The 26,004-nt window shown below is 41.5% G+C and overlaps 1 protein-coding gene across 1 annotated transcript in view; it reads right to left on the minus strand.

Annotated features, from left to right (window-relative positions):
- The window catches only part of LOC127430620 (rho GTPase-activating protein 32-like), a 130,940-nt gene that overhangs the window by 73,301 nt on the left and 31,635 nt on the right, over window positions 1-26,004 (minus strand). The window contains exon 2 of the mRNA XM_051680511.1: window positions 5,705-5,818. Within this exon, the coding sequence (XP_051536471.1) occupies window positions 5,705-5,793 (89 nt within the window). The 5' untranslated portion in view covers window positions 5,794-5,818. The remainder of the gene's footprint in view (window positions 1-5,704; window positions 5,819-26,004) is intronic.

Genomic DNA, 26,004 nt, shown 5'->3' on the forward strand with positions numbered 1-26,004 from the left:
TTAAGATATAGAGTAGGGAGGTAGGATTTGTTAATTTAAAACTCAATAGAGCATAAACCTTCAAAACCTCATCTGTTTTTCATTTCATATTTGATTGTTATGACTATCGGTTAAGTTTAGGTTTAAGCTTTGGGCTAGGTTTTGTTGATTTAAAACTTGATAGAGCATTAACCTCACCTGTTTGAGAGAACATTTAACTCGCTTTCATCTCGGGACTGCCACAATATGTGTATGGAACCATATAATATAATTTTTTAAAAATGTCACCACAGTCATGTAATTTTCATAAGATCAGGCTGAATCTATATATTACAGTGCAACAAAAATGCTGAATATGGTGACATTCATGCAATACATATCTCAATATAAAACACATCTCAATACATAATACAATCTGAGTATGGATGGTTGTATATCAGCCACTGCAAGGCAACAGAAATAGTTGGGATGTTTCATTGGTTGAGTCGGAGTGGTCACCATTGTGTTATGTCAAAATACCCTACTCACATTACAGGTCAAGAAGGTCTCAGGCTATCTCCTACATAGTCGTATATGCCCTTAAGGCAACTCCTTTGAAATAAAATACTGTATTTTCATTAAGTAGTTTGTTCTATCCTTGAGAGAAGACATTGCACTGAAATAAGTAATTCAATCACACACAACCATGTAGAAACAATGGCATCTTCGAGCAGGAGCAATCAAAAAAATAGCTACACAAGCTTCGGAGAATCTGTTCAGAGAGCTGGTCTAAACAAGCGTTCATATGAGACACTGGGCCTGTAGAGCATGCTGTCCCCTGCAGGGCATTTTCTATCTGCTAACTCTAGTGGCAGAGTGTCAGTGAAGTAATGTGATTCTGTGAATCAGACCAGCCCACACAGAGCAACACTTTTCTATTAAACTTGCTCAAGATGAAACCGTTTCAAAATGAGAGGCTGCTGGCACTGAAATGTACGACACAGGCCATATGCTTCTGTGACTCTTTAATCCTGAAGAGGGATTTTTGGAGAACAGAATGATGGAAGACTGGTGTATTAAAACTAGATGACTCACATGTTTGTTTTAACATGATTTTCAATCAATTGTTGGGATCTACCAGCACAGGCAAAGAGATGTTGTGTTACAGGACCGGTCAATATTACAGGTAAGGTTTTGTTTCAAGCAGAGACAAGTCTTGCAGGAATGCTTAGTCACTGTGAGGATATACAACTTGTCAAGTGACGGAAAACTGCTGATAGAAATTCACTCTGTCATTATGCAATACATCTGAAAGCATAACGCTCTCCACTGCTTATTCAGTCTTACCCAAGTATTTGTGCCAATATGACTGTAACAAACTTCACAGCAGAAGGGAAGGAGAACACAGAGAAGTGGGTTTTTCCAGGCTCAGGTAAGACTTTTAATCGGCCACTTCAGTGCTTTTCAACTTCACAAACTCATCAGCTTCACAGGCACGTAGTCACTTAGACACATTAGCTTTTGCAGGCACGTAGTTACTTAAACACATCAGCTTAACAAATACAACAGAATGAACGCAACAGCTTCAGGAGTACCGTGGCCTTCCTTGTGCCAGACTCTCACTCTCTCTCTGCTGGTGACGTGGCTGCTTATATGCCGCTCTCCCCATGCTCACTGGAATTAGAGACAGGTGTTACACATAATTTAGCTCAGGTGCAAGCACCCTTACCGCTTTCTCACTCTCCGGACGGACGCTTGACCACGCCCCCACTGCCACAATGACTAATATTCTTTTCATGAGAACAATGAGTAAATCTATATAGCTAGTCTAATTGAGTTGTCAATAAATAGCTCTCAATTAAAAACAATATCAATCAAATGTTTCCTGCACTGCCACAGCAAAAGAAATATTTTACCCAAGTTGTGAGTTTGCAGTCTGAATTGAATGTGATAAAAAAAAAAAGATTGGGAGGGCAATAAATGAGTATGAACCATCGGGTTTGGCTGGGGAAGAGCAAAGACTGGTCTTTTCAGAACTGGATGTGCGGAACGTGCTATACAAAGTTGACACCAGAAAAGCATGTGGCGCAGAAAACATCCCCCGACGTGTGCTAACTGTACCAGTCTTCAATACCATTTTAACCTCTCCCTCAACCAATGTGTCGTTCCCACATGTTTTAAGTCCGCCACCGTCATTCCTGTCCCCAAAACTGCCCATCCTGCTTCCATGAATGACCACCGTCCTCATGAATGACTCACTTCTATAGTGAAGTGCTTTGAAAAACTGGTCAGAGCCTACGTCTGCTCCTCCCTCCCCAGCTGTCTGGACCCATTACAGTTTGCATACCGGCCAACAGGTCCACAGATTACGCCATTAATCACACCCTACGCACTGCCCTCTCCCATCTGGACCAGAGGAAAGGGAACTTCATGCGGATGCTGTTTGTGGGTTACAGCTCCGCCTTTAACACCATCATCCCCTCACACCTCTGAAAAAAGCCCCAGAACCTGGGACTGAACTACTCTATCTGCCACTGGATCCAGGACTTCCTAACCGGACGCCCCCAGGTGGTCAGGATGGAAAACTACACCTACACTATGACCTCCATGCTCACCCTCAGCACTAGAGCCCCCCAGGGCTGTGTCCTCCGCCCCCTGCTTTACTCCCTCTACACCAATGGCTGCTCGACCAAATACAGCTCCAACAAGTTGGTGAAGTTTGCTGATGACACAGTGGTGTTAGGCCTCATCACTAACAATGATGAGAAGGCCTACTTAGAGGAAGTGGATGTCCTCTCCACATGGTGTCACAATAACAACCTCTCCCTGAATGTCACCAAGACCAAGGAGATGGTTACTGATTATGGGAGGAAGCAGGTGAGGAACTACAGCCCCTGATGATCAACGGGGCCACAGTTGAGAGGGTGAGCAGCTTCAAATACACCTTGGGGTCCACCTCACAGAAGACCTCTCCTGGACAACACACACAAACACCTTGGTGACAAGGGCGCACCAGTGTCTCTACCACCTATGACGTCTGGACAGGTTCAAGGTCTCCCTTAGGGTGCTGAGGGCTTTCTACACTGGGGCTGTAGAAGTCTTCTCACAGGGAGCATCACCGCCTGGTTTTGAGGCACCACTGCCCAGGATCGAAAGGCGCTGTACAGAGTGGTGAGGACAGCGGAGAAGGCCATCAGGACTTCTCTCCCCTGCATCACAGACACCTACACCCAGCGATGCAGGACAAGGGCCATGAGAATTATCAAAGACTTTCACCACCCCGGATACAGACTCTTTTCAGTACTCCCACCAGGTAAGTGCTACCGGATCCTGAGGACCAACACAGAGAAACTCAGGAGTTTTTATCCTCAGGCAATCAGGCTACTGAACAGGGACACTTGAGAGAGTCTGTAAATTCCAGCTTCGCACAGACACAAAACAGCTTGCACTATAATTTTAATTGTAACTAAAAAATTTAAAAGTACAACCTAACACTAACCTAACCCATTGTGCATATATTGTACTATATTTTATTTACTTACCCTATATTCTTTATAGTCTATATATTTTATTCTTTTTTTTTATCATTATGTAGGTGTATGTCCTTAGTTCGTTGTTGGTTCTGTTCATTGTTGCACTGTGGGACGAGGAACTAAGGAAAAACATTTCACTACATTACATCACATGTATGTAATATGTTTGTGACAAATAATAAACTTTGAACCTTTCTTATGCCCTGTATTCACGGACAGTGCGTAAAAAACATACAGAGAAAATATTGTACTCTGTTTCACTATCAAATTACTTAAATGAATTAACATCTGACTCACTGGCTGGATGTTTATATGACAAAGTGTAATTACAAAACACAGTCATATAAGAGCTTTGTTGGAATAAATGATATTCTACTACTACAACTAATAATATAAAAAACATTAAAATATGTTACAAAAAATAGTATAGTTTTGAGTATGTAGTTAGCACCAATAGTATGTAGCAAGGACCAGCTGACTATTGATACTGACAAACACAGATATCAAATAACTATCAATAAATAGCTAATCCGTCGGTCATAAAAGTTAAAATAATTTGAAGACATTTTTAAAAACATATATTAAGATTCACTATATGACAAACTGATTGTCTGTATATTTAAAAATATCACCACACTTGTAAAATTATATGCTTTAACGGTCCCACTTAACCTGCAAATCACTTCAGCGGTAAGGTGTTGAGCTGGGTGAAAACGAGCCGTACATGGAAACACTAAAACAAAGGTTGTGGTTTTAAATCCAAGCAGTAACTCTGAAAAGTCACTGAGATTACAAACCTGATTAATCACTTTGGGGCTCTTCAACCCCAAGTTGCTCCAGGCAAACTGTCCCAGCAATCTAATGCACAGGAAGACGCTTCAGATAATAATAACTACTTGCCTTACTGGATGGGGGCTATTCAATGTCAGAGTATACTGTAAAGGCCACTTAATTAAGACATGCATACAGTGCAGTAGCAGGACAGTGAATTGAAGGATTGCAGAGATCTAAGTCAGAGTACCGGACACTGAGAAGCAAATACAAAAAAGCCTCCACACAGCTAAAGCATTCCCCCAGAGACTATGAATCATGGGTGTGTATGAAAACTATGACCAAATTTGGAATGCTTTTTACAACAGCTAACAGAACACAACGCCACCCCTTGTCCTTACATAGCCTTTCCTCACTATAATGTTGTGCTAATATGTAATATACGCTAAGCTGTGGCTGTCATGGCAACCCAGAACCCAGATTTGGACCCACTTCAAGACAGGTTGAGGGCTCAAATTGCTGGACAATAATCCTAAAACTCAGGACAATTGCTGTGGAGCCCAAAATTTGTAGGCAGGAAGGTGATAGGAGAAGGATTTAGGCTAGAGAGGAAGCCAGCATTAGCAAAGCATGCAGACACTCGTGAGCACTGCCGATCATGTGACTCATGCTCAGTGCTTAGCTGTGAGAGTGGGTGGGAGGGTGGGAGTGTCCTGGCATTTTTACATTGTGCGCTTTTATTGGCTGCCAGAGCTTTACTACACAGCATCATGGATTTTCATACTGGCTATGCACTCAGCACCATGTTATTTGACACTGAAAACTTAGGCTTTGATGACAGCAGGGGCATTGATGCTATTCAGAGTTGATTAATGACCTCATGTTAGGTGACATTTCTTAATATGCATCACAGATAGCAGCTTGGTGATCTGTCTGTCTCTTCTGCATTTAAGTAGCCTTGAAAGGTGAAAATATGACTGCATCTAAGAACGCTTAGCCTACATTATTTGAGCTGCATCTGCTCGTCCCTCCTAGCGCTCACACTTCTGACATTTCTCCCTGAGCCGCTGGAGAGGAATAGGATGTACGTGCGCAAGCCTTCATTGCATACGCACACCACACAGAAATAACCTCTGCAGTTATGAATGAAACAGCAGGGGAACAGAGGGCATGCTGAGGCAGGGAATTGCACACACACAGGGGCAAGAATGCAGACACCGATATATATATATATATATATATATATATATATATATATAGAGAGAGAGAGAGAGAGAGAGAGAGAGAGAGAGAGAGAGAGAGAGAGAGAGAGAGAGAGAGAGAGAGAGAGAGAGAGAGAGAGAAATTGGTAGCTGAAATGCAGCAGCAGCAGAAGAGTAGAATAGCAGCTTGAGAAAGAAGACCCTGGGATGAGGAGAGGGAGAACGGACGAAGGGTCTTACCTGTCAGAGATGTCATGACTTCCAGTGGCTCCGAGTAGTCTGAGAGCTGCACTTCCCACCACTGCAGCAGCCCCACTGCCTGCCTCCATGATACTGACTCACTGCAGGCGCAGCCTGCCAGAGAGAGATAGAGAGAGAGACAGAGAGAGAGAGAGGGAGCATGAGAAAGAGGGGGGAGAGAATAAAACAGATGTAGAGTCAGAAATGAGACAGTCAGAACAAGATGGACATTGGAAATATGAAACTAGAACAAGCAGAGACAAGATGACCCAGTTTGACTTTTATGTCTATCTGAGAAGGCAAGAAGTGGCAAAGTCAAACAAATCCCTAACAAAAAAAAAAACTTAAATTGTTTATTATTGCCAAAAATGTTTTCCAATAAGTATTGGTGGATAAAAGTGGGCAGTTAACATAAAGGTTCAGTTACATTTGCCTTTGCAAGGCAAAATTACACGGGCAAAATACATTCATCTCAATGGGAATCTGTGCAATAAGGATTTTCGCCCGATGGACTTCCAGTGGTTAAGAAACTTCTCTACGCAAATTTTGAGTGGGGTCCAAGTTTGGTGAACTTACACACACAAATTCGCAGCGTTGACCAATAGGATGTTGCTTGGTTTGGCAGTGACAGCTGTGTGGGTAGTGCTTTGTACATAGCTACACTGAATATTCACAAAGGACGAGGAAATCATTTAGCTGTGAGTTTCTTTATAACATAATCTAGAGTATATAGTGCAGTGATTTTGCAGATTTTTATGGTAATGGTGTGTTCACAAGATACACCTTTAGCGCGCAACTCAAGCCAAATGCATACCAACACTAGGTGAATCAACTACATGTCCATTCGTTCCTAACTAAAATTACAATTCCTAAATTCCTTCACAAAGTCATGCACAAGACAGTTTATTCGTGACAACATGTCAACAAACAACCTGAAAGAAAGGGCTCGCACCCATTTATGCGCTCAATTTAGAAATCAAGCTCCGTTGTGCATTCGCTGCCTTCGCTGATTCACAGATTTAAGTTGTAATATTATATTAAATTTGTTGATATGGCTGATTAAGCTCATATATAGGCTATATATATATATATATATATATATATATATATATATATATATATATATATATATATAGGCTATATATATATATATATATATATATATATATATGACATGTTTGAAAATAGGTTATGTTATTAAAAAGCTCTTCCGTTTAACAGGGCTCATGGTACAGGTTAATTCTCACACTCACTCTACAAATTCAGCTGTTCAAGCTCCATTGTGCTTTCACTTCATTGCAGATTTAAGTTGTAATAATACATTTATTCTGTTGATGGCTTGTTTCTCTCATATACAGTACAGTACAGAATGCGTTTGAAAATAGGTGATTATAAAAGCGCTTCACTGGGGATCAGCACTTTCATCTCTCGACACTCACTCAATACTAAGACTTGATCATTTGAATAAACAAGGTTTTATTCAGCAAGATTTTTCTTTTAAAACATTGTCAGTGCATTGGTAATATCTTGCAGTGTTGTTTATTTCTCATTGTATTTTTGTAACCAATGTTTGAAGTAAAACTGATAAAATTATCCTCATAATCCTGTCTTTGTAAATGGAATCAAATAACAATTCATTTTTGTGTGTAATTTCATTGGCAAGATGTTAGATCTTGTTGCTGAATCTGACATCTGGAATATTTTTAGTCCTTGATGTCTACATGTTACTGATGTATAAGATAGGCTGTATAGTCCAATAACAGACAGAAATGTACAATTGCCACTGGAACAGCCCTACTTGCCTGGTAGGTTTCAAACTCATGTCACATCCGCCCACTACTTCCATGCCGAAATTTAGCAGTGCAAAGGTAAATGTGACCATGCCTTAAAGCAATATTCTGGGTTCAATACAAGTTAAGCTCAATCGACAGCATTTGTGGCATAATGTTGATTACCACAAAAAAAAGAAATAATTCATCCCTCTTTTTCTTAAAAAAAAAGAAGCAAATATCATTGTTACATTGAGGCACAATGGAACTGAATGGGACCAATTTTTAGAGGGTTTAAAGGCAGAAATGTTAAGCTTATAATTTTATAAAAATGCTTACATTAATTCTGCAGTTAAAACACATATTATTTAAGTTTTTATTTGTACTTAATTGTTTTAGGATTTACTGCTTTATGATGTCATAGCAATATAGTTGTAAAATTGGATATAACTTTACACAGAAAAGGTAAGCAAGCGATTTTATCACACAAAAATCATGTAACCTACAGATATTGTTTATGACTTGTGGCTACACCTTTTAAACAGTGAGTATTTAAACATTTACGGCTTAGCCCCGTTCACTTCCATTGTAAGTGCCTCACTCAGATGTTTTTTTTTTTTTTAAGAGGAGGGTGAAAATTAATTTTTAACATCAACATTGTCACAAATGCTGTCAATTGAGCTTAACTTGTATTGAACCTGGAATATTACTTAGTGTTAGCATGCCCTTGTGTCAGTTCCAAAATCTATCAAAAGCCTTATCAATAAACAATGCACATGTTCTGTCTTCAAATATTTTGAAGTGAAATTTGATATTTGTAAAATAAAATGCTTATTTAATTTACAGATAATTTGATAATTTGTGCACATCTTATTTGCTATTATTACATCATACAGTACTGTGTAAAAGTTTTAGGCACTTGTGAAAAATGTTGCGTAGTGAGGATGTCTTCAAATATAATGACATAAATAGTTTACATTTATCACTTAATGTCATACAAAGTCCAGTAAACATAAAAAAGCTAAATCAATATTTGGTGTGACCACCTTTGCCTTTAAAACAGCACCAATTCTCCTAGGTACACCTGGACACAGTTTTTCTTGGTTGTTGGCAGATAGGATGTTCCAAGCTTCTTGGAGAATTCACCACAGTTCTTCTATTTAGGCTGTCTCAATTGCTTCTGTCTCTTTATGTAATCTCAGACTGACACGATGTTCAGTGGGGGCCATGACATCTGTTGCAGGGCTCCCTGTTCTTCTATTTGCAAAAGTAATGTTTGGCAGTCTAACATTTATATTTCCTATTGAAACACTAAAGCTGAAGATATAAATAACCATCTTAAGACAAATGCTTTTGTGAAACATATTATGTGCCTAAGACTTTTGCACAGTACTGTATATATACATACCCTGTTGTGCAAAAGCAGACCTGCTGTGCTTAGCAAAGGTTATTAAATCTCGCTGATTTCAAAGACAAAGTTAATGTTTGTCACACAAAGAAACTCCAGTGCTCTGCATGCCACATGATTTAATTTCAGAGACAGGAGACAGGCTGAATAAGAGACTATCGCACAGCATCAACTACTGCCGTGCAGTAATTCTGTGTCCTCTGAAGCAGGCGGGAGAACTATATGAAAGAGTGGCAGGCAGCTAAATTGTAGGAAGCGCCGAAAACCCACACATGCTCAACAAGCAGCTTCACATCAAAGAAGGAGATGGGATATTTGTCCACTTAATTGCTTGGAATTGTTGTGCGAGTGTCAAAGATGCTGCTGGCAGATAGCCTGCCGCAAGGTTTTCGACTGGTGCTTGAGGAAACTCCCCTTTGTAAACAACTCTCTTTGTCAAACGATTTCTGAAATGAGCAATTGGTTGATTGCACAAAACAAAACAAAGAATAGATTAGTGATAAAGGAAAAGCCTATGGGCACTAAAGTGTCCAAGACACAAAGTGTTAAAAGGACGTATGGCAAGAGAGACAAATATCTCTCATGACACCAAGCCAAGAAGCAAACAATTAAGAATGAGTGATATTTAATATAAAATCCATGCCCAGCTAAGCTCTTGCAGAGCACAAAAGAGAGATGAAATCTGCCCCTTGACAAAACTTAGTGCTATGATCAGGATAAGTTCAAGACAATAACACGATAGCTCTGTTCCAAAACCCAGTGAGCCGATTCGCTGGCTACTGCCTACAAAGCCAGCTGCCTTAACCAAATAAATGACGGATCTGGAACTTCCAACATAGGCGGCAACTATTTTAATAGCTTACGCAACCTTTACGCAACTAGCGGTCCTCGAGTAAACCACATAATAGACTTAGAATAGATAACAGACTTAGTACATAGCACACACAAAATTGGGTGAAAAAGTCAAAATAAAAATTTTTAACAATGTTTTACAGAATTAAATACAATTTTACTAAGCATCAGCATTTCTCTCAACTCTTTTGGTCATCTTGGATTAATGTTTTCCACAAAGGATACAAGTAAGGCTGCCTTCGAATTTGTCCAAAACAAGGTATCAGGCAGCATATTTATGCTGGCTACTGTCTGGAAAACTCTTCATGTCACGCTGATATTTCTCATACAGCAGGAGTGTGTTGGGAAGAATCCAGCAGGCTCAGCAAACATTCTTCCTGCCTCCTACCATTCAGCCATGGGGAATAACTCCTGACATTTTCATTGCATCCTGACAATTCAGTGTTTCAGGAGATTCAAATTACTGTACAGCCATGTAATTTAGATGCATGCAGGAGAAACTGGGACAAACTTTTAAACAATGACACTTTCCATTGAAGACTAAGTGGTTCTCCAAAGTGCTTCTTTCTGCCAGTCATTACACACAAATATAAGCACACTCAACACTGCTAAGACAACAAACACCATGTTGTTACTCGATTATATCACAAAAACTACAGAGATAAGCAGAAACATTAGTTTTGAACAACATGTTGTTCTTGGAATTGGTCAAGACCATGAGAGTCCATTGTCTTTGTTATTTTGTTTTCAGATAGAAGAACATTTCACTTTGTTCCAAACTAATTAACCTTTATTAATTCAGTCTCCATTGCATTGTTAACACAACTGTTCCAGACCCCGTTATGAAGCATTAGCTTCATGAAGCATTGGGAAAAATGTGATCTCATTGAAAAGCACACAATCTGCCTGGTGCAAGACGTGGTTGCCTGCGCTAATGTGAAAAAGATGGGGATTTGTTTGCATGGCATTACATCAGGGGGCAAGGCCCTGCCTCTGCAGTGCATTACGTCCTCAACACGTGTAATATGAGACTGGATCTATTAAAATATCTGAGGGGATTCATGCCATTTTGAGACAAGGAATAATGTTTCCCTCATTTCTCAAAGCTGACAGGCAATGCAACCGTAATGCAGAGATTCATATCTCTGTATTGTTTGCTACTGGCAATAGTCTCCATATTGTAGTTAAGTGAAAATAAGTATGACAAACCATAAAGCACATGGGTAGATTCTGGGGATCTGATAATTGAACACAGCTTGAGATATGACAATATGGCAAAACAAATCAATCATTCCCTGCATCTGCAGTTAGACTTCTAGGTGAACATCTGTGAATTTTTCGATAAATCACAGTGAGCCCAGAGCTGATGCTGGGTGGCACTGCAGCATATCTCAATATCTCAAGACACAAGCACTTGATTTGCCTTTTAACAAAGACGAACGTTAGGCTGATGAGCAAAGTTATGCTTGGTATATAGTAGGGTTGGGTGATCTTCTCCATAGTCAGATCGTCCTAACGTCAGCCTGTGAGACTGCCAATACCCCATTTGATTGCGTGGGGGGGGGGGGGGGGTTTGTTCACGTTCAAACCGACAAACACCGTTATTACTGCTGGTTCTACGCTTGGTGGTACTATGGGGTAATTTTCATTAAGCAGGGTTAGGGTTAAGCCTACACAATAAAAAAAGACAACTTGATTTCAAACTTTGAACTTTATTTTTTATTTATTTTAACCAAAAATTCAAATTAAACTGGAAAAACATTAAGTGCAATTAAAATGTATGTTGTTCAACTTTTTGAAAGATGGCTTTACAACAGTTGTGAAGGGCAACATCTCTCTGGCAAAGAACCTACTTCACCACTGTATCCTCTACCGGTCGGGTATTTCGTTGTCCGGGAAAACGAACGTTGTCATGTGTGTGTGAATAAATTAATTTTGTTCCCTCCTTCATGATATATATATATTGCAATATCCAATTACATTGGCAAGCCGGGCTGAGGGATCGGTAAATATTCTTGCTTTTGTGATTTTGCATTGAAAATTTAATTAATTTATTTAAAAAACGAAAAACTTAAATCAAATACATTTCTAAATTCAAATAATGACAATCGTAAAGATCACTTTATTTAATCATTTTGGTACCCGAATTTTATTTAATATCAACATTTTTGTGAAAATGCCCATTTTTGTAAGGTATTATTCTAAACATTGCCGCTGTCTAGTATGTCATTAATATAAATAAAACAAAAATAAGAAAATGAGAAAAATCACTCACTGCACTTGGCTGGATAACTTTATAGGCCTACATGAATACTTTTTAAAGCTACTAGAGTTGTACAGCCGTTACGTCAATCTGTAGGCAATCCAGGAAGTTTAATACACAATGGGTTCCCTTTGGAATTTCCTATGGGTTTTTTATAATGGTGTTTTTCATCCTTTTTTTATTTATGAGTAAAATAAAGACTGTAGTAAATATTACTTGAATATTACTCAGACATTTTGTTTTACAATATATATTACACACAGTCATATCTCAAATGTGAATTTTGAAGCCGCCGTGTTTATAAAAAAACAAAAAGTATGTTCCTAAAACACAGAGGCTTACAAATTCATATATTTATATATTTACTGTATATATATATATATACATATACACATATACACACTACCGGTCAAAAGTTTTGAAACACTTGACTGAAATGTTTCTCATGCAACCATATTAATTTATTTCATTATAAAACTAAAAGTTAATTTAAAAAAGTTTTTGAAATTGATGACTTGGACCAAATAATACAGAAAAGCAGCCAATAAGTGCCCAACATAGATGGGAACTCCTTCAATACTGTTTTAAAAGCATCCCAGGGTGATACCTCAAGAAGTTGGTTAAGAAAATGTCAAGAGTACATGTCTGCAAATTCTAGGCAAAGGGTGACTACTTTGAAGATACTAAAATGTAACACAGTTTTTATTCATTTTGGATTTTGTTTAGTCACAACATAATTCCCATAGTTCCATTTATGTTATTCCAAAGTTTTGATGACTTTACTATTATTCTAAAATGTGAAAAAAAAAATAATAATAATAAAGAATGAGTAAGTGTTTCAAAACTTTTGACCGGTAGAGTATATATATATATATATATATATATATATATATATATATATATATATATATATATATATATATATATACTCTCCAGAACCCATGGCTCGAAAATGTTAATTCTCTTTTGGGTTTTTGGACTACAACCTGAAAAGCTCTATTATAATCGTTAAGTGTAGACAAAGATGTTTTATGTTAAATTTCAATTTCTGATTGTTTAGCTAAATTGAATAACTGAAACTGCCATTAAAAACTTCACTGTTTTCTTAATTTGAATCTTTGTTCTATTGTTTTTATTTGTTCTATTACTTGTAATTTGCTTCTTTATACAATGTTTGTACAATATATGTTTACTTGTCTTTAACAAAATGTTCACTCAAATTAGTATTTTGTTGTGGTATCACAATTGGTATTCCGAATCTTCAAATTGCTGCCACATGTAAGATATTATAACAGAAGTATAGCTAAACAAATTGGAATTATGGTAAATCAAATAGAAAACTGAATAAAATCGAGAGCTTTTAAATTGGATTCAAATCGAGAAATCTGTACCGATACCAAAACAAGCCCCAGCATCCAGCCATCGTGTTTGTGGGCAAAACACTGCAAGGCAAAATCAGTGCTCTTGATGAAGCCCTGCCTCTTTGAATTATATGCCAGGAATAATTTTTGGCTTTGAACAGATTTACACAGGATTTTTGAAGTCAGATCTTTCATCTGAGAATGAAAAAATAAAACAATTAAATAGAAAGACAGATTGCCTGGGCATCTAGGTTATTTTGTGCATCGCTGACCTTGTGAAATATAACAGCAATATAAGAGTGGAGTCTTTCGAGTGCTGGGCATTATATAGGTCATATGGTTCTGTATTTTTATCAGATATGAGTACAATTAAGATGAATACTTTAGTTCAGAGTTTCTATCTCCATCCACTCTACCATGACAAATTTACAAGTGCAACCCTCACTGACGAAAAACAACACTGAAAATGAATATTTTCACCTAACTAGCTTCTGCAAGAAACTTTATATTCTACATGCATCAAATTTGAGCAAATGTGTACAATTTATCATCCGTAAGTTACAGAGCTATGTGTTTCAGATATAATGGTGTAATATCACTTTCCATGAGGGTGACTCAGCACATCCTTCTTTCATTTAGAGTCCTGGGAACTTTGACAAGCCCTGCCAGATTCAATACAGCTACCTGCCAAACCAAGTATGCAGAAGTATGTGCACTCACTGGAGTAAAAAAACAATGTGTGTTAGTGAAACAGCACCATCAAGGTTACACCTGTCAGAGTGTTGTGATCTACAAGGGCATTTATCATCCTAGCCATACTGCCTCTGAATTTTAGATCCAATACCTGCGTGAGAATAATTAGCATGCTTTGAAAAGCTTTGCTGCATGTCCCATGGGTATCGCTATTTGATGTGCTGCTTATGCTTAATTAGACAGAGAAAACAAAAAGAAAGTTTGCACTGTTAACCCAACCTGAACTTGCTATATTTGGAAATTTTTCCAGCTTATGTAAAGCAACATAAGCCCTAATGACTAATAAAATGTAAAAAAAAAAAAAAAAAAAAGTAGGAGGCGGCTGTGTTTTACATTTAGACGGCGGCCAGTTATTTAACTATTTCAAAACATACATCATGGCTAAATGGGTATGTCTGCCCGCATCAGACATCAGTAATCAATCGGGGCAGATCTTGGGAGAAAAGGTCAGTGTTGATGAATAGCCTAGGCTCTTCTTACATTGCTGGCTTACATGGGAAGTGGGCAGCCATCTGAATGAATGGGAAAGGGATGGGTAGAGACTGCTGAGCTGGGAAACTCAAGTCCTTTGGCTCAGTGGGCCCACAGAAAGGAATCTCCAGTCCAAACAATGCGGACCGGAAACCTATGGCTTCAGCAGATCGGCTGTACAAATCCAGCACCGTGGGGTTGTGGTGAGACCACTGTCCCACAGCATGGCCCCCGTGAGGGCTGTGGGTCACCATCAGGCCTAGGGCTACAAAGCTGGGAAGATGTATCCCAGTTATATCACAGATGTGAAATTACAGTTCTGTAATACTTTTGTACTTCTGTATTGCTTTTCTAAACCTCTCCCCCCAAATAATAATACGCTTGTTCATGTATGGAAATTTGAGACTTCAAATATATATGTATAGATCATCACTTTTCTGAAGAAATATAGGCTGTGCTTACCCATGCAAAACTCACCACCACGTTGCTAGGGCGTTGCTATGTGGTTGCTTAAGTGTCCAGAGAGGTTTTTAGCACATTACTATGCAATATATAAGGTGTTATTGCTGGCCAAGTCAAAGGGGTTTTTGTTAACCAAAGGGGTTTGTTGCCAGCTGGGCACTGGTCCCATATATGACTCAAGTTAGGGCTGCACAATTAATTTTAAAAAATAATCGCGATTATGATTATGGCTCTCACAATTATGTAATCGTGAAAACTGCCGATTACAGCATTCAATTTAAGTCTACTCCTGTTGCGTTAATGGTTTCTATTTAGAACATGTTTTTGCAGCGTTTGAGTTTCTAACCAATCCCAAACGTGTGCGTTGAGCAATGAAACGGCAATGGCCAATCAGAGACGCAGAGTGTCTACAGTACATTCCTATCAGTAATGACAACCAATCCTTATGCGCAAGTTTTGAATGGTCTGACATCCAGATACTTGCTTTACAGTATATTTCATCTCGGTTTGCGATGGCACATGAAAATTTGTGCTAAAGAAACATCATCTGACACTCGAAAAGAAGCTATAGAACAAAGGTGAGCAATTTTTAATTATTTTCAATTTGTTAAATGTTGCCCCATTTTATTTAGCATAGGTAAACAACCCACAAACGAGCAACGCGACAAAACTAAAACGATCCCTGACCGTAATAATCAAGGTACAGATAGGGTCTAAATAACTGATTTATTGTGTTGTTTAAACAGCTATATTTATTATGAGAGCATTTGCGAGTGCAGAAGTAGCTTGTTTTGAAGTCAGCTTGTTTTGAACATAGAAAAATTCTTGAACTTCAAATTTCACAGACCACCGTCATTGTTATCGCGTCTGCTCAAAGAAATGCCTATTTGACCCACAACTGCTGTTGGTAGATTTAAATTTTAATGAATCACACAAAATCGCAAACAGGCTGATCTTACTTTCCAAAGTGCAACCGCTGTGACAGATTTGAGGCCAAATATGATTTAACAATGATCTTATGCAAACAAGATCACAATATGGGATTTTAAATACAGTAAGGAAGTTCAATCTAAATTGGCTGTTCGTTTTGACTATTAAATATGTCAAATATTATTATTTACTGTATGTGGACCAATAATTTAAGCAGTAAAGACACATATTGCATGTCTGACGGTAGTTTTTTATTTTTATGCCACATTTTTCAGGCTTTGGAAGTGTGTTAAATGTGTGAGGATGTGTACATCAACCAGTTAGATGACACACAGGCATACTGACTGAAGTTAAAACTGGTTTTGTCAATAGTTCAGAAAGAACCTACATACATTTCTTCACTGTAAACCATAGATACACCTTTATAATAACCTTTAGTAAATTAACAAATATTATTACAGTATTTAATGCTTAAAATAAACTGCAGCCCATAACCACCTGATGTTCTGAAGAACCTGCAAGCATGGTTGCCTGCTTAGTGACATCACAGTAATTTAATCTATTAATCATCATTAATAATTGCGATTACAATATCAAGGGCAATGATCGACAATTATGATTTTTGCCATATTCGTGCAGCCCTAACTCATGTCTTTCTTTCAATGGAAGTATAATGGATTTTTTTCAACCCTTTTATTTAGAAAAAAATTAAGTAACCCCTCCTCAAGCTGTACAATTTGAGATATCAGTCATGTTTCACCCAAACTATGCACTGAAGTTTAATAGGGATAGGGATTTGAATAAACATCAAACTCTTAAGCACAAACTTCTGTTTTATGTGTGCTGGTACATCTTACACAGTGCGCATGTTGCAAATATCATCAGCACAGTACGTGCAGTCTGTCCGCATGCAGCCTAGTTTTTCTAGACACGCGGACAGTCTCTGCGCGTCATCTACATATTGGAATATTGTAAACTGTGAAATACGCATTGACAGCACTTTCAGTGTTCCGCCAAAATAAAAGCTCCATGTTAAGTTTCAGGCTACATTAGACAGAAGTAAAGCCTATTATTATTGAATAAAACACACTGAAACCTCAAAATAATAAATTTTATTAAATATTATATAATAATAATAAACTCAACAGGGACCGAAAATATTAATTCAGTATTATAATAATATGCAACTGGATTCCCCAAAATAAGTTAATGAAGTTTTAGCTTTTTTGGACTATATATTGTTATATATATTGGTGCACATAAAATAAAATGATTAAATATAATTCCTTTTTGTGTTCATTTAGTGGAAAATTAGAAAACATGCCATTATTATGTTACTAGATTTTTACTTGATGCATTAAACATTATGAATCTACTTGGCTACAATGATTGTTTGGTTGAATTTATGGTTCTGCCAAAACAAAAACAAAAAAAACCTTCAGCCATTTCAAACAAAACATAATTATAAATATATTTTAGCAATATCTGAGAATTAAGTGTGATATTGCTTATATACAACAGTTCAATGAACAAGTAAATGTAAAAAAAAATATGAAAAATTTAGTATGGTCATAAAAAATGCATTTGTGCATGAAACTAATTTCTTACGCCATGGATCAGAATCTGCCGTTGCTGGTTTAAAACAAATGTGTCCAAGTCTCTCAAAAACATCACTTTAGAACACCTAGTATCATGGCTTGGGCTGTTTCTAACATGCTATTGGAGAAACAAGGGTGGGTGGGTGTGTGTGTGTGTGTGTGTGTGTAGAGAGTGAGAGAGAGAGAGAGAGAGAGAGAGAGAGAGAGAGAGAGAGAGAGAGAGCGTGTGTGCGATCACCTGTTGATGATGCTGTAGTCTGTTAGTCAGCTTTCTTAAGATAATGTCATTTTGGTGAAATTAATCCTATTTTCTCAGTGGGAAAATTAGCCATCCAAGCAGTGGTATTCCTCCCTATTTTGCTGTAACTGGTGCGCAAGAGTCAAGAATCTCCTGCGCCATTTTGAACAGTATTTTCTCTCCAATGTGGAAACTCCGGTAAGAGGTAAGCACCTTGAATTTGTGTAATTAATCAGTCTGTTGTGTCTCTCAGCTCTGATGAGCCTTAATGCTGAAGTTGTTAATTTAAATCCGTTTAAAGCTATTTCCTAGTTTTAGTAGTGTAGTAGTAATACGAGCGATCACGGAGTACTTCATATCACCAACTGGCTCATATTACACACAAAAATGGTCTTTTGCCACCACCTGCTGGCTAAAATATGTAATGTCACAATATTGAATGTAAAGAGACAGATAGCCCTTAACACATCTGCACTGCTCTTACACTTTAGTTTAGAATGGCACGAACATAAGCGGAGTGATACACACAGTATCGGTGTTCGTGAAGTGTTCCGAGTGCTGATGGTGTGAGACCATCATCACTCATGGAACGTGTCTCGTCCAATCAGATTCGAGGACCGGAACTAACTTTTGTTTATATATTGAATATCGTCAATAGGCTGAAAAATAACGAGATATAATTTTGTAGCCATATCGCCCAGCACTAACCCTAGCCTTTATGTATGCAAACTTAAGACTTAAATATTATGAATAACATAATACATTTGATATCATATAAAGCAAAAAGCAATGCAGGCAGTAAACTGACAATTTATAAAACAAAATAAAAAAAATAAAAAATAAATTTAGGGATTTATTTCACATTTTATCACATTGTCTATTTAAACACTGATCATTGCAGTAATCCATTAATTGGCCTATCTACATGCAGACAAAAACATCAGGGGAAAAGCACTAAAAAAGCAGAAAGAGGGGGGGGAAAATGAAGCTGAGAAATTACTCTGGCTGAGCTGGGCACGGAGGCTAATTTTCTTTATGGCCTCTGCAGTGCTGCTGTGGAACGGCTTAGTGATTTCACTAATGTAGTACATCACTACTTTCTGGAGCCAGTTTTCATAGCTAAATAAACTCTACAGAAGTTATATGGAGAAATTCTGTCAGTTTGATGCAGTCTCAAACTTCAGACTCTGAGCCTTTAAGTCCACATTTCAGGATTATGTACTACAGAAAGAGACAAATGGCACCAGTTCGATTATCCACTCGATCAGTGGTTCTCAACCTTTTTTGATGAAAAAAACGTAATTCCCTTATATTTCACCTATTTATTAGGATTTACGTATTTCTATTTCATCTTTAAATAAAGTGTATTTTCCTTTATGAATCTGTACATTTATTTGTAACAAGACCATAGTAAGCACATGGAAGCATGGATCTTCACTACCATGGTTAGATGTTACATGATTTCTATAAAAACAAACTATGGCATTTTTGTGATTATAAACAGTAGGCTTCAGAGTCTTGTGCCATGCTTCAATGGTTCTCGGAGCACTGTAAAAATCAGCAGTGTACATTTAAGAGCTCGAGACCGGTATAAGAGTAAAAAAAACAAAAAAAACACACCTGCTTGTGCTCGTGCTCGATGCATTGAGTCATATCCAATTACAGAGCCATATAGGTGCATTAGCAAGATGTTCTGACTCCACCTGTCTATTTGCTAATCCAGATACTTCAGATGCTTCGCTAGACTTCAGTATCAGATGAACTGTGGTACGAACACGTACCAACCCGTATAATGGAGAACTGATATACTCCAAGTCTAAATAAACATTTTAATGCAGAGGAACTTGACGTTAGATTTGCACGGTGTCATGCATGTGCCACAAAAAAATTTACATCTGAAGAAGTTCAGGCTGCAAAGAGAACTTCATGTGACTGTTACACATGATTCCAGATTGTTCTGCACCAAGCAACATTTCAGCACTTCATTAACGGTAGGCCAGTGATTTTTTTTCCCCATTTGCTCTGGTGTGCTGAGGGGTCGCCGTGCCATGTTATGTTTACTGCCTATGTATGTTTACTCTTACTACACTGTTACAATGCTTACATACATCCTATTATTTTGAGAAGAAATTATATATAGAGGAAGCGATTTCAGGTTGGGTTCAGGTTTAAAATCTAACGGTACCGATCGGGTTGGATCACGCGGTCTTATGTACGGGTCGGGTTTGGGCCTCATTTTAAGGACCGTGCATCTAGTAAATGGGCTAAATGTGATTGACATCCTTTGAGAAGAGTAATGAGATAATGAGCCTGTTTACATTTTGTAAAGCTGCTAAGGAAAAATGTGATGCTACACAAGTAAACTGAATTGAATTAAATAGTAAATACTTCTATATTTTTCGGCTCACAGAGACAATGAGCCCATTTTCATGGACACCAATACGCTGATGACTCCCAAAATCAGCTTATTTAAAAAAAATAAAAATAAATAAATAAAACAATCGGACAAAATTAAAAAACACGTTTTCATGAGATTTGAAATAATCGGATTATTCTCTGATTTTGACATCAAACCACGAAGAGGCATGCGCACAACACGTGCTCACATTGAATAAGACAGTAAGAATGCCAGTTAAGATGTTTACATGCAGCACAAAATCAGGGTAATGGGCAAATATTAGGGTGTGTTGACCAGTTTATGCTTAAGCCATTTATAACCTTACACAGACAAAAGAAAATGTTTTAATGCGTTTACATGACCACATGTTTTCAGTTTATTAAGTATACTCGGTGGAAGAACGTGCTTGTAAAAGTGCTCAATGATAATGTTACCCCAATTGGGCTAATCAGCCGAGGAGAGGCATAAGTGCAGCGGAAAGTGGCAATTCGGGAGAGAGAGAGCCACATGCAGCTGCCATGTGTGTTTGCGTTGTGTGTCTTTTTGTTTAAATTAAATATTATTTTGACTGTTCAGCCGGTTCCCGCCTCCTTCTTTCCCATGTGAACCTTGTTACATTGGTGCCGAAGCCCGGGAGGGAGGAGGGATGCGCTGTCGTGGAGTCCTCGCCACTGCCATCCACCCAAAGGAGCAACCGCGGCCATCCACCGGGGGACAGAGGAGTTGCTGCCGGCCGCCTGGAAGTGGAGCAACGGCCGCCATCCACGAGGAGAGGAGGGGCTCGCTGCTGGCCGCCTGGAGCTGTGGAGCCGCTGCCAGGGGCAGAGGAGTTCCCTACCGGCCGCAAAAACGCGGAGGGGTGTTCCATCCGCTAGCGTGGGTTTTTTTTAGGGTTTTTCTCTCTCTCCTCTCTCTCTCTCTCACTGTCGCTCCGCCTTGCCCTTTCCCTCTCCTCTTTTTTTGTTTTTTTCCTCCCCTCGTCCCCCTCCCCATCCCTAGAGAGGTGGGGAAAAGCCTGCCGGCAGGGGACACCCAGACTCCAATTGGGCTAATCAGCTGAGGAGAGGGATAAGTGCAGAAGAATAAGGCAGTTCGGGAGAGAGAGAGCCACATGCAGCTGTCATGTGTGTGTATGTGTTGTGTGTCTTTTTTTAAAATTAAATATTATTTTGACTATTCAGTCGGTTCCCGCCGCCTCCTTTCCCATGTGGGCAAACCAATGAACTAATCTCACCAACAGCCAATCAGAAAGCCAGCCAGCAAAATGTGCACACAACCTGTGTGCGGTCCCTACATATCGCATGGATTAAATTCTTAGCGAAATGTCTCTATCTCATAGCAATGCCACTTAATTTGATTAATGAGGCAAAAATAACGTGGCATGATAATCCTGTCAATGCCAACCCAGCGCTAAATAGGAACAGCACCTCACTCTTCCAAAAAAGATTCAAAGGCCTAATAAACATCTCTCCATCTCAACTCTCTTATTAAATGCAGATATTACTCTTCTTCTCTCCATCTCAGTCCCTAAAAGGAGAGAGTGAGGAAAAAAATCAATCACCAGTATGTGGCATTAATATTCATGAAACAGAGACTACTTTGCGTTTCTTCAGGGCCTCACTTTTGTTTCAATTGCATCTTTGCTCAGTAAGACAGAATGATACATTACCTCATTACATACAGAATGGAAAGAGCACCACAAGCCTGTTGCTTAAGGTATATTTCTTCACAAGGCCAATGCATAAATTCATGTCCTGGCTCTAGCCTGAATCATCCACAGCAAGGATGATTTTGGGAAGTGAAACGTCCTGGTTACTTGCATAACCTCCATTCCCTGATGGAGGGAACGAGACGTTGTGTCAATGTAGTGACACTAGGGGTCACTCTTGGGAGCCCGAGACACCTCTGGTCTTTGATAAAAGGCCAATGAAAATTGGCAAGTGGTATTTGCATGCCACTCCCCCGGACATACGGGTATAAAAGGAGCTGGCAGGCAACCACTCATTCAGGTTTTATGCTGAGGAGGCGAGACAAGGTCTGGCCAATTCAGCGGGTAGTTCAGCATTGTGGCAAGAGGGACACAACGTCTCGTTCCCTCCATCAGGGAACAGAGGTTACGCAAGTAACCAGGATATTCCCTATCTGGACGAAACCGGTTCCACCCAGAGGTTGTAGAACCTCGCAAAGGTGTTGGGTGTTGCCCAGCCCGCTGCTCTGCAAATGTCTGTTAGAGAGGTGCCCCTGGCCAGGGCCCAGGAGGCCGCTACACCCCTGGTAGAATGGGCTCGTAGCCCTACCGGGGGCAGCACGTCCTGGGCGTGATATGCCATAGTTATGGCGTCAATGAGCCAGTGGGCGATCCTCTGCTTGGAGACAGCGCTTCCTTTCCGCTGTCCACCAAAGCAGACGAAGAGCTGCTCAGATATTCTAAAGCTCTGCGTGTGATCCAAATAGATGCGTATAGCGCGCACCGGACACAGCAACATCAGGGCTGGGTCTGCCACCTCCTGGGTTCACCACCTGGTCCCTAAAAGGGGTCGTGGGAACCTTGGGCACATAGCCCGGTCAGGGTCTCAGGATCACGTGAGAGTAGCCCGGACCGAACTCCTGGCACGTTTCGCTGACAGAGAACGCTTGCAGGTCTCCTACCCTCTTGATGGAAGTGAGTGCAGTCAGGAGGGCAGTCTTTAAGGAGAGTGCCTTAAGGTCGGCTGACTGCAAAGGCTCAAAGGGGGCTCTCTGTAGACCCTGAAGAACTACAGAGAGGTCCCATGAGGGAACGAGGCGCGGTCTGGAGGGGTTCAGCCTCCTGGCGCCTCTCAGGAACCCGATGATCAGGTTGTGCTTCCCTAAGGATTTACCGTCCAATGTGTCATGGTATGCTGCTATAACGGCTACGTACACCTTCAAGGTGGAAGGGGACAGCCGCCCTTCCAACCTCTCCTGCAGGAAGGAAAGCACCAATCCGACTGCGCATCTCTGGAGGTCTTCCCGTCGGGAAGAACGCCACTTAGCGAACAGACTCCACTTAAAAGGCATACAGGTGTCTCGTAGAGGGGGCCCTAGCCTGAGTGATCGTGTCTACCACCGCGGGTGGTAGACCGCTTTGGTCTTCCACGTCCCGTCCAGGGGCCAGTCATGGAGATTCCAGAGGTCTGGTCGCTGGTGCCAGATGGTGCCCCGTCCCTGAGAAAGAAGGTCCTTCCTCAGGGGAATTTGCCAGAGGGGGGCTGTCTTGAGGAGCGTGAGGTCCAAGAACCACGTCTGGGTGGGCCAGTAGGGTGCTACCAGGATGACTTGCTCCTTGTCCTCCCTGACCTTGTACAGGGTCTGTGCAAGTAGGCTCACTGGGGGAAACGCATATTTGCGCAGTCCAGGGGGCCAGCTGTGTGCCAGCATGTCTATACCGAGAGGTGCCTCGGTCAGGGCATACCAGAGCGGGCAGTGGGAGGAGTCTTGGGAGGCGAACAGGTCTACCTGTGCCTGTCCGAATTGACTCCAGATCAGCTGGACCACCTGAGGGTGGAGTCTCCACTCTCCCCTGAGGGTAACCTGCTGTGACAGCACGTCCGCTGCAGTATTGAGGTCGCTCGGGATGTGAGTGGCTCGCAGAGACTTGAGGTGCTGCTGACTCCAGAGGAGCAGACGGCAGGCGAGTTGTGACATACCACGGGAGCGCAGACCGCCTTGACGGTTGACATATGCTACTGTTACCATGTTGTCTGTCCGAACTAACATGTGCTTGCCCTGGATCAGCGGCCGGAACCTCCACAGGGCGAGCAGAATTGCCATCAACTCAAGGCAGTTGATGTGCCAACGCAGCCGTGGGCCCGTCCACAAGCCGGCGGCTGCGTGCCCGTTGCAAACGGCTCCCCAGCCCATCTTGGAGGCGTCTGTCATGACCACGACGTGCCTGCACACCTGCTCTAGGGGAACGCCTGCCTGTTGAAACGCGAGGTCTGTCCAAGGGCTGAAGAGGCGGTGACAGACCGGTGTGATGACCGTGCGATGTGTCCCACGGCGCCATGTCCATCTCAGGACTCGAGTCTGAAGCGGTCTCATATGCATCAACCCGAGCAGAGTGGCCACCGCTGAGGATGCCATATGCCCCAGGAGTCTCTGAAAGAGTTTCAGTGGAACCGCTGTTTTCTGTTTGAACGCCTTCAAACAGGTCAGCACCGACTGTACGCGCTCGTTCGTGAGGCGCGCTGTCAACGAGACTGAGTCCAACTCCAAACCAAGAAAAGAGATGCTCTGAACTGGGAGGAGCTTGCTCTTTTCCCAGTTGACCCGAAGCCCTAATCGGCTGAGGTGCGAGCACCAGGTCCCTGTGTGCACACAACATGTCTCGAGAGTGAGCTAGAATTAGCCAATGCGAATGCCCACCTCCCTTAACGGGGCAAGAGCTGCCTCTGCAACCTTCGTGAAGACACGAGGGGACAAAAACAGGCCAAACGGGAGGACCTTGTACTGATACGCCCGACCCTTGAATGCAAACCGCAGGAAGGGTCTGTGTCGAGGTAGAATCGAGACGTGGAAGTACGCATCCTTCAGGTCTACCGCCGCGAACCAATCTTGATGCCGGACGCTCGCCAGAATGCGTTTTTGCGTCAGCATCTTGAACGGGAGTCTGTGTAAAGCCCGGTTCAGTACTCGCAGGTCCAAGATTGGCCGCAACCCACCGCCTTTTTTCAGTACGATGAAGTAGGGGCTGTAAAACCCCTTCCTCATCTTGGCCAGAGGGACAGGTTCTATCACACCCTTCCGTAGGAGGTTGGCGATCTCCTCGCGCAAGGTAGCAGCGTTTTCGTCCTTCACCAAGGTGAAGTGGATACCACTGAACCTGGGCGGATGCCTGGCGAACTGAATTGCGTAGCCGAGTCGGACGGTCCGAATCAGCCATCGCGACGGATTGTAAAGCGCAAGCCACGCATACAAGCTCCGCGTGAGGGGGACCAAAGGGACAATCTCGTCGGACAAACCGGCAGGTGGGGCTTCGCGGCGGGGCAGAGCTCGAGATTACACACCATGTCGTGGCCGTGCTGAGTCTAAGGACATCGAAGCACTTACCTGGCTCCTTGTGACCACCCCGGAACAGCCTGGGATGGGGGAGGAAGAGGCCTGTCCTCGCAACCCGTGGAGACTGTCACATCGGGGCGGATCTGTGCCACAGCTGGGCGTGCAGGGGCGGGAAGACCGCCCAGCTGTGGCACAGATCCGCCCCCGATGTGACAGTCTCCACGGGTTGCGAGGACAGGCCTCTTCCTCCCCCATCCCAGGCTGTTCCGGGGGTGGTCGCAAGGAGCCAGGTAAGTGCTTGGCGATGAGCGGGATCTTGAGCCGCGCTGGGGCAGGATAGGATGGATAGCCTCCATCTGCTGCTTCACCATCGAAAACTGCTGGGCAAAGTCCTCGACGGTGTCGCCGAATAGGCCGACCTGGGAGATAGGGGCAGCAAGGAACCGTGCCTTGTCGGCCTCACCCATCTCGACCAGGTTGAGCCAAAGGTGGTGCTCCTGGACCACTAAGGTGGACATCGCCCTCCCGAGAGACCGCGCCGTGACCTTCGTCGCCCGGAGAGCGAGGTCAGTCGCCGAGTGCAGTTCCTGCATCAAATCTGGGGCAGAACTACCCTCGTGCAGTTCTTTTAGCGCCTTGGCTTGGTGGACCTGCAGGAGAGCCATGGCGTGCAGGGCAGAGGCAGCTTGTCTAGCAGCACTGTAGGCTTTGGCCGTCAGGGACGACGTGAACCTACAGGCCTTGGACGGGAGCTTTGGGTGTCCTCGCCAGGAGGTGG

This window comes from Myxocyprinus asiaticus, chromosome 40 (genome assembly GCF_019703515.2).
Source record: "Myxocyprinus asiaticus isolate MX2 ecotype Aquarium Trade chromosome 40, UBuf_Myxa_2, whole genome shotgun sequence".
In the NCBI taxonomy this organism is placed as follows: domain Eukaryota; kingdom Metazoa; phylum Chordata; class Actinopteri; order Cypriniformes; family Catostomidae; genus Myxocyprinus; species Myxocyprinus asiaticus.